Here is a 14504-nt window from a genome sequence, read left to right on the forward strand (position 1 = left end):
CTAGGCAAAGTCAAAAAAAAACGTGGCCCTTAAGTACCAATTACATCCACAATCGCTATCGCCCGATGTCAGGTTCGACGTCGGGCCCGAGCAACAGTATTTTTCACCAAATATCAGCACAAAAAAGACCTTCTGTAATGAGCGTCAACTTAGTTCTAAGGAATAATTTCCCGCCGCCCCATTATCATTTGGAACTAAAGCAACTTAGTTCGACGCACATTACAGAAGGTCTTGTTTGGATTTGTGTAACTTCTATTATTATAGGTTTGGAAATTAGTTCAAGTTTCAGAAGGGTCAATAAAATTTTGAAATTACGTAAAATAGTAATTGTCCACGTTGTGCTCGTAGACGAAGTGTCAAAGTTTCATTCATGAATTTTGTTCAGAGTGAAGTTGGCTACAAAAGATGTTCAAAACATAGCCAACATGCCAATCGTTAACGTTCCGTAGTAAACGAAACGGAACAGTCACTGTCGCACTAATTAAAGAGTGATAGACAGAGATGACTACGCTACGCCACGGAGCGTTAACGATTGGCATGTCAGCGGTATTTGCTTGTCATCAGCGATTCATCTGCTGTTTTATCATTTTTTTTTTTAATTTTGGCAGGTTCCTGTGGGGTTATGATGACTCAATCATTAACACGGCGAAGACTTATCTGAGTTTGCAAGGACAATTGAAATTTACAAATTTTGGATTGCTTGCCACTGTAAGTAATATGTCGTTTTCTGCTTAAGAGGAAAGAATAGCTTTGCGATCCTAACAAAATAAAATAACGATACTTTTATTATAAAATTCCATTTCGGGAGAAAACGGTTTCCACTAACTAAATATTAACAAATCACTTTGATTTTGATGTCGATCGCTTCAGGATCTATATTCTAGGTTTACAGATTTCGCTTATTTTAAATATATTTTTTGTTATGTAAATTAAAAAAAAAGGAAAGCCTATAACCATGGAGAATGGAAAATATTTAGAAGTGGAAAAACATTTTCTCTTTTTTGTACGTGGTATACTTCCCTCTTAATTGAATTGCTACCACATAAATCTGAATTGAGAGCTCAATCGTTTTTGGATCTAATTAATTAAATCTAACTAAGTATCTATTGCTAAAGAAACCTGTACATTTCTCTGAAAGACTTCCGTAACAATTCAGTATAGGTACACAATGTATACTAAAGATAATATACTATAATCGCTGTTCTAATGGTTATTTGTGAAAGCTAGTTGTAGATGGCGCTTTTATAATTCCATACATGAAATGCCAACATTTATTTTTATTTTTGTGACTGCGGCCGGCAAAACTTTGCCGCTTGCCATAAGGACGCCTTGTCAGGTTATAATAAAGAAATACATATTATAGGACATTATTACACAAATTGAGTAAGTCCCACAAGAAGCTCAATAAGGCATGTGTTGAGACAACTTAGACAACGATAGATATAATATATAAATATTTATAAATACCTAAATACATACAAAACACCCATGACTCAGGAACAAATATTCGTGCTCATCACACAAATAACTGCTCTTACCAGGATTTGAACCCGGGACTACCGGCTTCATAGGCAGGGTCACTACCCACTAAGCCAGACCGGTCGGTTACTCGTACAAAGATACAAGCAAATCTCGTCCTTATGGCGAGCGTTAAAGTGGGACGTTTTGCCAGCCGTGGTCACATTTACAGTTTACTCCAAAACTCGATGGACTTATTATTTCTCTTTCAGTTTTTAGAAACATAATACCGACATATTTCTTACCTAAATATATAAACGAATTCTGTGTAAATTTACAGAAAAACGGCACCGTAGACGAGCATTTCACGATCAACACGGGGGACCGTGACATGGACAGAATGAACGTGATCGAGAAACTGAACGGAGAAGATCATCTGACTTACTGGGGCAACCCGGAGTGCAACAGGTAAGATATGACGACCGGTCTGGCCTAGTGGGTAGTGACCCTGCCTATGAAGCCGTTGGTCCTGGGTAAGAATCCCAGTAAGGGCATTTATTTGTGTGATGGAGCATAGAGACTATACATCTCTGTTGTATTGTAGTAATTATTTATTTAAAGATTATTATAATGTAATGTTTACCCAGGTATTGGCTGTTGTAGTTATAAAATGTTTATATATATTTTTCATGTCACTTTATGATGTTACTATAAAGGTTGTATTGACTTGTTAAAGAGTCCTTGAGGCCTACTTGCAGAATTGAATTTTGAATTTTAATGAACACAGATATTTGTTCCTGAGTCATGGGTGTTTTCTGTGTATATAAGTATGTATTTATCTAAATACGTATGCATATCGTCGCCTAGTACCTATAGTACAAGCTTTGCTTAGTTTGGGGCTATGTCGATCTGTGTAAGATTGTCCCAAAAAAAAAAAAAAAAAATATATATATATATATACATAATTCTACTAGCTTCAGTCACACGGAGGCGAAAAGCTATGTAGGGGAGACTTCTTCTTCTTTTCGTGTCGAGGTTCCTTTTTTTATACGATGGAAGCCCAATAGGCAGCGGTGTTGACAGCCTGGCTGTCGCGACCCTCAGATCCAGCTCCGAGCAGGGATGCGGGTATGCCGGGTACGCCAGTAGATGCGTTACTGTGTCGCAGGTACATTGAGTCGGGGGGCTACGAAGCAATCCCCATTTGGCCATATTTTGCTTACAGCGACCAACTTCGGACCTGAGCCTGTTTAAGGACTTCCAAATTGGCCAAGGTTCTTTATGGCCAGGCGGTAGTTGCTCCAAAGCCTGCACGTACACGTCTGATGGGGGGAACCGGGTCTGCCACAGCAAGCGGCGGCTCACCCTGCAGGGCACTGGTGCTCCGCATGAAACTCCTGCGACTTTTTCGCGCACTGACTTTCATGCGTTGTTCTACCAGTGCGCCCTCGACTCCAAAATGGACCGACCGAACCGTGGGGTGTGGGTGGGGCGAACCGAAGAGAAAGGTCCCAAAAATGTTCGGCATCCATGACAGCCTCTGACAGCTAAACGTTGTATGGGACAACATTACTTTAACATCAAACGTAAAAAATGTTGGTGTTCTTTTACTGTTCATTACTTGATAACGATTGGTAAGTAGTTAGATGTACCTTCTTTAAATTTTATTGCCTTAAAACATACTAATCAACTTTATTTATTTATGATGGTTTATGTGCAGTCTTCCGTATTCTTACGTGTAATTTAATATTTGTAAAAATGTCGATAGGGCAATTGAAACTATACATTATTATATACCTAAAAAAAAATATTTTAAAAAACTCACCAAAAAGACCGACCACCAAAAGACTACATATACGTTCTTCGAAATGTCAAAAACCGTTCCAATTGACCCCAGTCTCCCCTGGTGTAGTTAGGATCGTGAGCCTTAAAAGGATAGCATAATGATCAGAAATTAGAGTACATAATATATGTACATAATATATATGTACGTAGAATTCATAATATGTAATATTACCACAGGTTATCAGTGGGCACTGATTGCGACCTCTTGGCGTTCATAATTTTCTTCGTATCTTGAACGGTTTATATTGGTGAATTAGGTTGCAGCCATAATTGGCTGTAATGATTGGGTGTTAATGTAATCATCAATTTGAAATGGTGGCCTCAAATACAACAGTTGAGTCGGGGCTGAAGGCGTAACAGACGGTAGTACAGGACCGCGACCTTGGTTCGGTCAAAATATATCTTTGTCGCTTTCCCTTTATAGCTCCATCCTTAACAGACGTACAGCGGACCACCGTATACAAAGTTTCTTATGTAAAACTAAAAACTAACTACCCCCGTTTCCTGCTTCATTATTAGGTGTTCTGTTGCTATATATTACTCCGTCATTTAACTTTAAAGGGAAGGTCTTCTGAATGACCTATTCCATTCATCAACGAGACTAATAATTATTAATACCTACTTGATTGTAACTTTAGCCAAACAAACAAGCATTATCAAGGCAAAACCACGGCAAAATGCTAGCTCTCTTATCAACGACTTATCATAGTTCATAAGTTTATCAAAATATGTCGAGCGAGAGGAACGTGTAAAAAACATATGGCCTTTCGATTGACTTTAAGTACAATGTCACTTAAGCTACTTTAAACCTTATTATTATGGTAACAGAGTCTAAAACGGCGTAAGCCGCTTAGAGTGTAAAGTTTACATCATATGTCGGAGATATATATGTAAAATTGTAGACATAATATAGGACATTGTTTTGTAAATGGCTTGATAAAGCGGCGCTGAGATATAATTCATGGATGTTACTAATGAGGACTATTAAGGTTGTCTGGAATGGAAGTTTGCTAATTAGTGCTAAATATATTGCAAAAATTCAAAATTCAAAAATTTATTCTGCAAGTAGGCCTCAAGGGCTCTTTTACAAGTCAGTAAAACATTATAGTAACATCATATAGTGACATGAAAAATACATAACAACATTTATAAATAGAACAGCCAATACCTGGGTAAACATTACACTATAATAATCTTAAAATAAATAATTACTACAATACAATAGAGATGTATAGTCTCTATGGTTAAAAATACATTAAATCTGGAGATGTAAAAGGTCCCCAATGTCAGAGTACTAATACTAATAAGATTTGGAGGTGTAAAGTCTCTTCAAGTGTCAAAATAAATTTTATACTAAATAAATAATCCGCGTCTGGACTGTTAAACTAGCAGTCTCATAAACTAATGCTACAGAATACATAACTAGTATGTACCAAGTCAAGAATATTATACAATTACAGAGACGTATAGTCTCCACGGTTAATACATTAAGTTTGGAGATGTATAAGGCACCTGACTGTTGGGGGGCATAGCATTAACTGTAGGTGTAGAGGCCTGCTCATGCAGGAGGCCAGCACAGGGGCCCCTTGTTTATGGACGCGTATGACGACAGGGCCACCCAGCGGTTGCAACCATTTCTGTAGTTGCAAGTTGCAACGTAGGCCCGTATTTTGTCACAACTATTAAGCGAAAAGTAAGTAATTCCGTGAAAACTACAGAACGAATTTTTATGCGGTTTTTACCTACGAATTTAGTAATTCTTAAGGAAGTTTAAGGTGTATTATTTGTTAAGGTTTTGTGTAAATTGGTTGAAATATGACGATATTTACTTATGAAGTCAGAAAAAAACACGCTATCTGAAAATAAAAATAATATCTTTTATTAGTCTACTAAAAGTCCACGATGGTGTATATCAATCTTTGAATATACCCATTATTATCTTCCACAAAAAGATTTTATAATATGTGGTATTTGCAAAGCTATATACCGGTTTACCCCCACACATACAGATATAGTATTAATAATTATCAAATTAAATACGTTAGTATTATTGAGCATTTCATACATACATATTACAATGGTCCCTTACACCATACATTTTAAATGAATATCTAAATATCAACTTCAATAGCATAGAGGAATAAGTAACAAGAGTGCTCACTCCATACATCAGTTTGGGTACCAAAACGATTATTATCTTCGTAGGCGACATCTAGCATCGAGTAGCGGAATTATCAGTACTGCTACTTGACACTAGATGTCTCAAGTGTTGTGACTGGTGAAAATTGTATTGCTCAACAATTTACATGCAAAAGGAGTTGAAAATAGAGTTTCCGTTAATCCGGTTATAATATTAGCTGAAAATTGTCGAGCATTAGACTTTTCGTTCGTCGAAACATCTATTGTCGAGTAGCAGTACTGATAATTCCCTACTCGATACTAGATGTCGACTGCGAAGATAATAATCGTTTTGGTACCCAAACTGATGTATGGAGTGAGCACTCTATGTTACTTATTTCTCTATGCTCAATAGTAATCTTAAATTAAAGTTCCATTTCGAGTCATATAATATAACTTGTATGAAATGGTAAAGATGCTAACTTCTATTAGCGCCTAGTAATATATTCAAAATGGATGGAAGTGGGGACCATAGCCAAGATAACATCGTACATCGAAAAACGTCAAACATCATCATCTTCCTAGCGTTGTCCCGACATTTTTGCCACGGCTCATGGGAGCCTGGGGTCCGCTTGGCAACTAATCCCAAGAATTGGTGTAGCCACTAGTTTTTGCGAAAGCGACTGATATATCATAGACTACAGATATTTGAATGGTTCCAAAACAGAAGACAATTGTATTGTAATCATTAGGTATGTATAAGTTTTTAACCTCACTGTCCTCTCAGCCAGAAAATGCCCTGAATATTTAATAATTAGACTGTTATTTGTTCACAGTATCGAAGCAACCGACGGTTCGATCTTCCCCCCCACCCTACTAGATCGAAAGACGACTTTACACGTCTTCTTCCCTCAGCTCTGCCGACGACTGCCTTTCGTCTACGAAAAAGATATCGTGGTAAGTTACTAGCAATAACTAACTATATATTTTGGCTCAGTGATCCAAAAAGGAGCCCACTGCCATCTATCGGCAGATCTGCGTCAGCTTCGCGTCAGTAACTGGCAGGAAGTTGCGCAGGATCGTGACAGCTGGCACTTGCAATAACACTCAATATAAAAACCCCTGACAAAATAACAAAACGAACTAGTGATTTATTCTCTTATTCATAAAACTACAAATACATAATTCAAAACGACAGATAAAGACAGACGATTAAAATCTATAACCCAATTTTTTTCAGTTTAAATTTTTTATAAGTAGTAATATCTTTTTTCCTCCAAAATTAAATCTGAGTACTATGATATGATAACTATGCACTGAATTATAGTTTCGTTTACATATTATTGTACCGCAATATTAGATATCATAAGAAGCCATTTCGGATGAAAAAGTTAATTACCTCTACTTTTGACATAAAAAAATTCTAATCTTAAAAAAACGAAATATAATTGAGGTTTGTAGCGAATTTATTTAAAATTTTGAATGGTTTTTATTGTAATTGTAATTAATTTTTAGTAAATCAGGTGAAGTTCGATGCGTTTTGTGCCGCGAGTTACACAGGTTTTAAACTTTGATGAAAAAAGTAGAGATGTTGACTGGTAGAGAATGCTTTTTTTCCGCATTAAGTCCGCCTTTTGTAAGATAACTTTTTCTTTTGTGCAATAAAGATTAAATACATAAATAAAGTTTTTTACACGTTTTTATTATAGACTGCAGACGGAATCCAACTGCTCCGCTACCGCATGCCAATGAACGTGTTCGATGACCACATCAGCAACCCAGCTAACCAGTGCTACTGCGAGATCGACTCCGGCACGTGCCCTCCGAAGGGCGTCATCAACGTCACTGCGTGTGCCATGGGTAAGTAACAGCATTCGCAGGTAGTTGGTTTTATAAACTAGTCCATCAGTGCTACTGGCAGATCGTCCCCGGCACGTGCCCGCCGAAGGGCGTCATCAACGTCACTGCGTGTGCCATAGGTAAGTAACAGCTTTCGCAGGTAGTTGGTTTTATAAGCTAGTCCACCAGTGCTACTGGCAGATCGTCCCCGGCACGTGCCCGCCGAAGGGCGTCATCAACGTCATTGCGTGTGCCATGGGTAAGTGACAGCTTTCGCAGGTAGTTGGTTTTCTAAGCTATCCCATCAATGCTACTGGTAGATCGACTCCGGCACTTGCCCGCCAAGGGACACAATCAACGTCACTGCTTATGCCATTGGTCAGTAACAGCTTTCGCAGGTAGTTGGTTTTATAAGCTACTAGGGCTACTGCAAACAGGGCTGGCAGGATTAGCAGGGCTTTATATAGCCCTGCTAAGCCAATCAGCGATAGTATATCGCAGGAAATTTTAAAAAATATACCTGTTTTTCTTTACCTGAAAATTTCATTTTCAAAATCATATTGTTTTTGGGTTACCGCTCCTTGGCCTGCGAGGGCAGTGTAGTCAACCAAAAATAAAATGTCTTGTCGTCGCTTTCTACTATCTGAACTGTTTTACGATCACATCACATTAAACCAATCCTATTTGCAATGAGAATCTCACCAATGAATTATTTTTATCAGGTGCACCCGCTTTGGCCTCTCATCCGCACTTCTATCTCGGTGACCCAGAACTGATTGAGAACGTCACTGGATTGAACCCGGACCCAGTGCTACACGATTCTTATGTGGATATACATCCGACGTTGGGCATATCGCTTCATGGCAGATCCAGGTACATACCTAATTAATAGTACAACACAAATACTCTTTATTAAAGATAAAATAAAATACATTTATTTATACTTCTTCCTCGCGTTGTCCCGGCATTTTGCCACGGCTCATGGGAGCCGCGGGTCCGCTTGGCAACTAATCCCGAGAATTGGCGTAGGCACTAGTTTTTATGAAAGCGACTGCCATCTGACCTTTCAACCCAGAGGGTAAACTAGGCCTTATTGGGATTAGTCCGGTTTCCTCACGATGTTTTCCTTCACCGAAAAGCGACTGGTAAATATCAAATGATATTTCGTACATAAGTTTCGAAAACCTCATTGGTACGAGCCGGGGTTTGAACCCGCGACCTCCGGATTGCAAGTCGCACGCTCTCACTGCGCTTCTAAAGACAATTATTTGTGACGATCACAAAACATGTACAAATATGTACAGCGACAGGCAACAACAAGACAGGAACAGATCATTAAGTGTGCATCACGAAATGGACCCAACTCAGCATAATTTAATCCAGTAACTTTTTCGTCTTTTGTAATCGTTCATAGTTGTGTTAACCCGTATTTATAAATATGCAGTGATAATTTTTATTCGCCAGGGCGGCGTCACAACCTCCACAGAGCGAATATATTAGTATCCACCTATTTTGGGATACAGAAGTAAAATGTATTTATCTTTCAGCATGCAGATAAACATCCAGGTGAAGAAAACGCCTATGTTCCCTGCTCTCAGCTTCCTTGAGGAAGGAACCATCTTGCCAATCGCGTGGATCGAGATGGTAAGCATGAGCCGGAACTTTTAGTTCTAATTTAGTTATAAGACTTATAAGCCTGGTTACAACTAATTGTTCCCTAGACGAGACAACATATACGAGCAAACATGCCAATTTTGCGAAGTAAATATATCCTCCAACCGCCCACAAATCAAAACTTGCTAAGACAAATGATTTATTTATTTATTCTTCTCAGACCTAAATAACCAAACGACCGCTCGAAATCGCCTTTTTATACAAACGTATCCTCATTTACTACTGCTATGCCCCCGATGTTGGATTTTTTTCCAAGTTTGAATTATTATAAATTTATAACAGTTAGGAGGAAATTGTATGGAAATCGTTTTTCACTCCTAATTCTTATAATTATCAAAAAAAAATTAAAAGAGTCAAGCGAAGGGGCATAGCTAGAAGGGGCTATGGTTAATATACATCAAATTATGCAAAAATATTTTCCAAAACCTTAATATCCGGAGAGGAAAATGCAGACTACGTTTGTATGAAGAAGCGGTCCCTTTCCTCTAAAGATAAGCTAAGTTTCCTAACGGTTCAAATATCTTCCACAGACTGTCGAGGAGATACCAGAATCCCTTCGTACCATGATCTACCACGGCACATTCTCGACAGCCGCAGCCCAGCTCGCGCTCACAGTCATCTGTATCATCGCCCTCGTCATCTCCTCCATCTGCCTGTCCATCATGATCTTCAGGCGGAGACAGAAACCTTGCGTAACGTTGAAGAAAGTGCTTCCGACTGAAGCGGAGCTGAAGGGCTTGAAATCAGTTTCGTGAAATATTGGGTGACTTTTTGTGCTTCAATTGTTGCGCCGTGGGATAAGTTCTATGGACGTTTTTATGAACTTATTGGCGGTAATAGATTTAAAATTATACTAAAAGAGGAGTTCTCCGGGAAAGAGTGGAATGTCCCGTCCAAAATGCTGGAGGAAGTTTTCGAATTTATTTAAGACTCTATTAAGTCATGTTTAGCTTTTTTATTTTAATTAGCGGGTGATTCTGTCTTTGATTTTTATCTAGACAATCCTTCATAAAATATCATAAAGTGTGTGGTTACATCTAGAATTTATTTATCGTATGGCAATACAGTTACTGGATTTAAATTAAATACCTATTGTTCTAGAGATTGATTTGCACTCTTCAAATACTCGATGGCCCTTTCACTGAGGTTCGCGAGGTTTTCAATCCGTCCCTTGAATTTGGTGAAAGGGCATTCTAGAACAATGTGTTTGATCGTCTGCTCAGGGTCACCACACACGTACTGAAGGGAGTCTCATCAGCCCCATAAATGCTATTCTAGAAGCATTCACATATAGAAGCATTTGTTGGATAGTTTATGAAAAATTTCGTTTTGGAAAATCACCAGTTTTTACTCTAAGAAGATATTTTTCATTTTTTTAAAAGTATATTTAAATAATAATATCATTTACGTCGTTTAATATATCGGTTTAGAAATATAAATGTTATAGCACCTTAGATGTATAAATGAGTGTAAGATGATGTACAAAGTGGCCGACACTAAGGGTTGCCATACGGAAAAATGGAATATCCTGTCATTTCCTGGCCGGTCATTCAATCAATCAATCAAACATTGATTCAGCAAATAGGCCACATGGGCACTTTTACATGTCAATTTTTTACAAGCAATAAAAATAACAAAATACAATTACAAATATGGAATCAATGAAATATCAGATACTTTATTAGAGATGTATACAGTCTCTAAATGTCGAATTACAGAAAAAACTCTATGATAAAAAAATACAAACAACAAATACTAAAGACAAATAATACTCTGAGATAATAAAAAAAATCATTAAATTATCCTTAGAGATGTAAAGGATCTCCAAGATTTGAATTCTTATATAAATATTTAAAAGATAAGAAATTAAATCAGACAAACAGACAAGAACCGAATGAAATGTCTCACGTTAATGCCACCCAGAAGTAAAGTTACATACTTATAACATAACATGTAGCCCGTGTAAGCTTAAACAGACCGGTCTCCCACAAACAGCATACACAAGTATAACGCGTATCGTATCTCAGCCATTTCCCCAACATCCCAAAAGCGCTCATTAAATCCCTTATACACAAAACCTTTCGTCGGCCACTAGCCCTTCAACTCGCCGCCATACCTTCCCTTTCCTTTACCAAAGGCCAAACTTTTATCTATCTTCTATTAGTTTCCTTACCAAACCTCCTAAAAACCCTGATACTCATCAAGACCCCTCATAATCCCGACACAGGACCAACAATCTTGACATGTCATGGAAAAACCTGACATATGGCAACCCTACCAAAACTGGGCGGCTACCGGGAAAATCGAAATTCGTCAATTGCGGGCATTTTTCTCTGTCACTCTAATTACGTCTTAGTGAGAGTAAAAGAGAAAGATCCCCGCAATTTGCGAATTTCGGTTTTCGCGGTAGGCCCCCTGGAACCAAAAATACGTCACCAATATGGTTGTGGTGTTGTTTCGCTCTTATGGAGCCTTGTCTGCATTTATATGTTATGTACTGTCAAATGTCAAAATATGATTGCATATATTTTACTCAAAAACATGTCTTTGCCCACATAAGAGCTATCTATGGGACATTTTTTGAGTAAGATGTGTGCACTCATATTTTTACACTTCAAAGTAACGTGTCAAAGCATGTGTTATTAGTTTTAATGTACGTTAATTAGTACCTAGGGAAACAATTATTTACCTTGTATGTGTCCCCTTTATTTTTCTTTTTTTAAAGTGATCGGTAATTTCGTTTCATTTTTATGGCAACATTTTTATATTATTTTATTAAAAGGAAGTGGTATTTCTTTTCCATTAGAATTTTTTCTTAATGTTCTTTTCATTCTTTAATTGGCTATCTTAAAATTGCTTGTTGGTATTTATTAAATTAAACTACTTACGCTGTATAATGAAACTAGATCATTGATTTACCCGTGTCTACAAATGTCACCGGAAATCGCGAGCGATTTGCAAAATAGGTACCTACTTACATTGCTGCGTTTGATCGATCAATTCGTTGATCCTACTTAGCCAGCAATTATCTAAAATCGCATGCGATTTGTTTCAACGTTAGTAAAAGCCTTAATAACACCATTTTTCATTGATTTACAATCTGCCATAATTTTAAGTTTTGTAAATATTGTATTTTGTATATTCACCTAAACATGTTTGTGGGGTTATTTGTTTATTTTTAAGTAGGTTAAAGACATCTATGGAAAAACAGACTTCGTTGCATTGCATCGCATTTTGTTGATCCTTTGTCCGTCAATGACGTCATCTGACGCGTGGGGCTTCAGTCCAATATCAACCTTTGTGTATTCCGACAAGGTTCACGATGACGCGCCGAACACGATTGATAGGCGTGGCGTTCAAACATTGAAATTCAAAGGACGGGCCTTACTGGCAATAAGAATGGGGCCAGTACAGCGGTGTCACGCACACCAATTCGAGCCAATCGTGTAGTTTAACGCCGCAACGCGATAGGTTGATGAGTTCGCATCATGCACGCGATGGGTGCAACTAGTTGCGTTAGACTGCACGATTGGCTCGAATTGGTGAGTGAGACCGCTGAACTAGCACTATTTTTTTATACTACGTCGGTGGCAAACAAGCATACGGCCCGCCCGATGGCAAGCAGTCAACACAACACTATGGGATGCCTCCCTGTCACACTTACGTACAAATGTACAAGTGCGACAGAGAGGCAACACGTCGAACGTGGTTCACTGTAGGCCCTCTGGGGGCCTACCGTGAAAACCGAAATTCGCAAATTGCGGGGATCCTTCTCTTTTACTCTCACTAAGACGTAATTAGAGTGACAGAGAAAAATGCATGCAATTGACGAATTACGATTTTCCCGGTAGCCGCCCTGTTGTCATTGCAAGAAACGTATCGAATAATCGAGTCATGAATACATGTTTGTTGACAAATCCTTTTTTTAGTTAGGTGTAGCTTTTGTAAATAATAGATACAATACAATTTTGACTAAGTAATAATTTATGCATAAGCTGATTGTTCATAGTTTTAAGTTACAATTACAAGCAGTCCCATAGCCGACGGCTGTAAGAAGCGAGTAACGATGACTATTCTTTTTTTACATTTATTTAGAGACGATTCATTATGTTCAACGATTAATATATGCATCTCTTTTATTTATGGCATCTTCAAACGTCACTGCATGTGATTTGCAATATGTTTGCAATACATTACGGCATTTGGTGGATCGACTGAATTCGTTGTTCCCTACTTGGGCAGCAACACTCGATTATAAGATGGCGATGGTTTAATTATATCTATGTATTTAGAATTACATACTTTTTAAAGCCAATTTTTATTTATTTAAGACGGTAGAGACACTATGATTATTTTCATTGAAAGTGAGAACAATGTCCAATGAAAATAGAAATACATAGAAAAGCTCTCAAATATTACTAACTATACTTTATTGACCGTATAAAATGAGAACATTTTACTTTCCATTCTTTTCGCTAGATGCCGCTACGCGTGTATTTACTCTCCTATTTTGTATGTGAATTTGTTATGATATGAATATAATGTTTTTAAAATTCCAAATTGTACTTAGACTAAGAGTAGAAATTCCAAGGTTAGGGTATACGTAATTTTATATAAGATCTGATATTTCTAAGATAGCTCAAGATGTAAATATTAAATATCTCTACCGTCATGTAAAAACGGCCTGTTTATTTTTATTCTTCTGTCAAACATTTGCGCTGAAAATCCATGTAACCATTATTGAATTCAGAATCTAAGATCTGTAAATGATCTTATTAAGGCCCAATGTACACTGTTTCAATGGAATTTGAACCTTTCGTAAAGATTTTTTTTCATAATTTCAACAAAAAGAAATTAAACTGATTCCGAGTAGGTCTTATTATAACAAGATTCAAAGTTACCTAGCAAATATTGTGTATGGTGGCTGTTATTAAGAATATTTTATAAGGTTTATTTCCAGATGTTACCACTAAGTAACAGCTGGCACATTTTTCTTACCCGTTACCACTGGGAACAGTTAAGGAAAAATCCCAGTGATTACAACCATAAGGTTTTTAATTTTTTTTTATGTTAACTTGTTGGTAAGTGGAATAACCAAGGAACGCGCACCTGTTGGCTTTTTTTGAATTTTGAATCTACTATGTCAAAAGCAGGTATTTGGTATATAGTTAGGGTCGAAATTTCAACGCATTTTCTAAGTATATTGGGCGTTTCACGGGCCAGAACATAACATGTACTTAAAAAAATAATGAACATCGATGTGATACGAGTATGCGGACCATGTTTTTAACGATAAATAAAAAAATATCAAATTACACTTTTAGTTTAATTTGTCAATACGTAAATCTACGTATGATATGCAGGCTTATCTTCTGAATCTAAAATCTTATCCCCTTATGCCTGAAATGTTATAAGCCTTGATATATGTTTTGACGACCGGTCTGGCCTAGTGGGTAGTGACCCTGCCTATGAAGCTGATGGTCCCGGGTTCAAATCCTGGTAAGAGCATATATTTTTGTGATGAACACGGATATTTGTTTCTGAGTCATGGGTGTTTCTATGTATTTAAG

At 37.5% G+C, this 14504-nt stretch overlaps 1 protein-coding gene across 1 annotated transcript in view; it reads left to right on the top strand.

Annotated features, from left to right (window-relative positions):
• Positions 1-14249, top strand: part of LOC133533062 (scavenger receptor class B member 1-like) — a 55494-nt gene extending 41245 nt beyond the window's left edge. Inside the window, exons 6-12 of the mRNA XM_061871992.1 lie at positions 609-708; positions 1799-1926; positions 6258-6378; positions 7131-7281; positions 7983-8133; positions 8808-8904; positions 9465-14249. Of these exons, the coding sequence (XP_061727976.1) occupies positions 609-708; positions 1799-1926; positions 6258-6378; positions 7131-7281; positions 7983-8133; positions 8808-8904; positions 9465-9689 (973 nt within the window). The 3' untranslated portion in view covers positions 9690-14249. The remainder of the gene's footprint in view (positions 1-608; positions 709-1798; positions 1927-6257; positions 6379-7130; positions 7282-7982; positions 8134-8807; positions 8905-9464) is intronic.
• The last annotated feature ends 255 nt before the right edge of the window (positions 14250-14504 follow it).

Source organism: Cydia pomonella, chromosome 28 (genome assembly GCF_033807575.1).
Source record: "Cydia pomonella isolate Wapato2018A chromosome 28, ilCydPomo1, whole genome shotgun sequence".
NCBI lineage: Eukaryota > Metazoa > Arthropoda > Insecta > Lepidoptera > Tortricidae > Cydia > Cydia pomonella.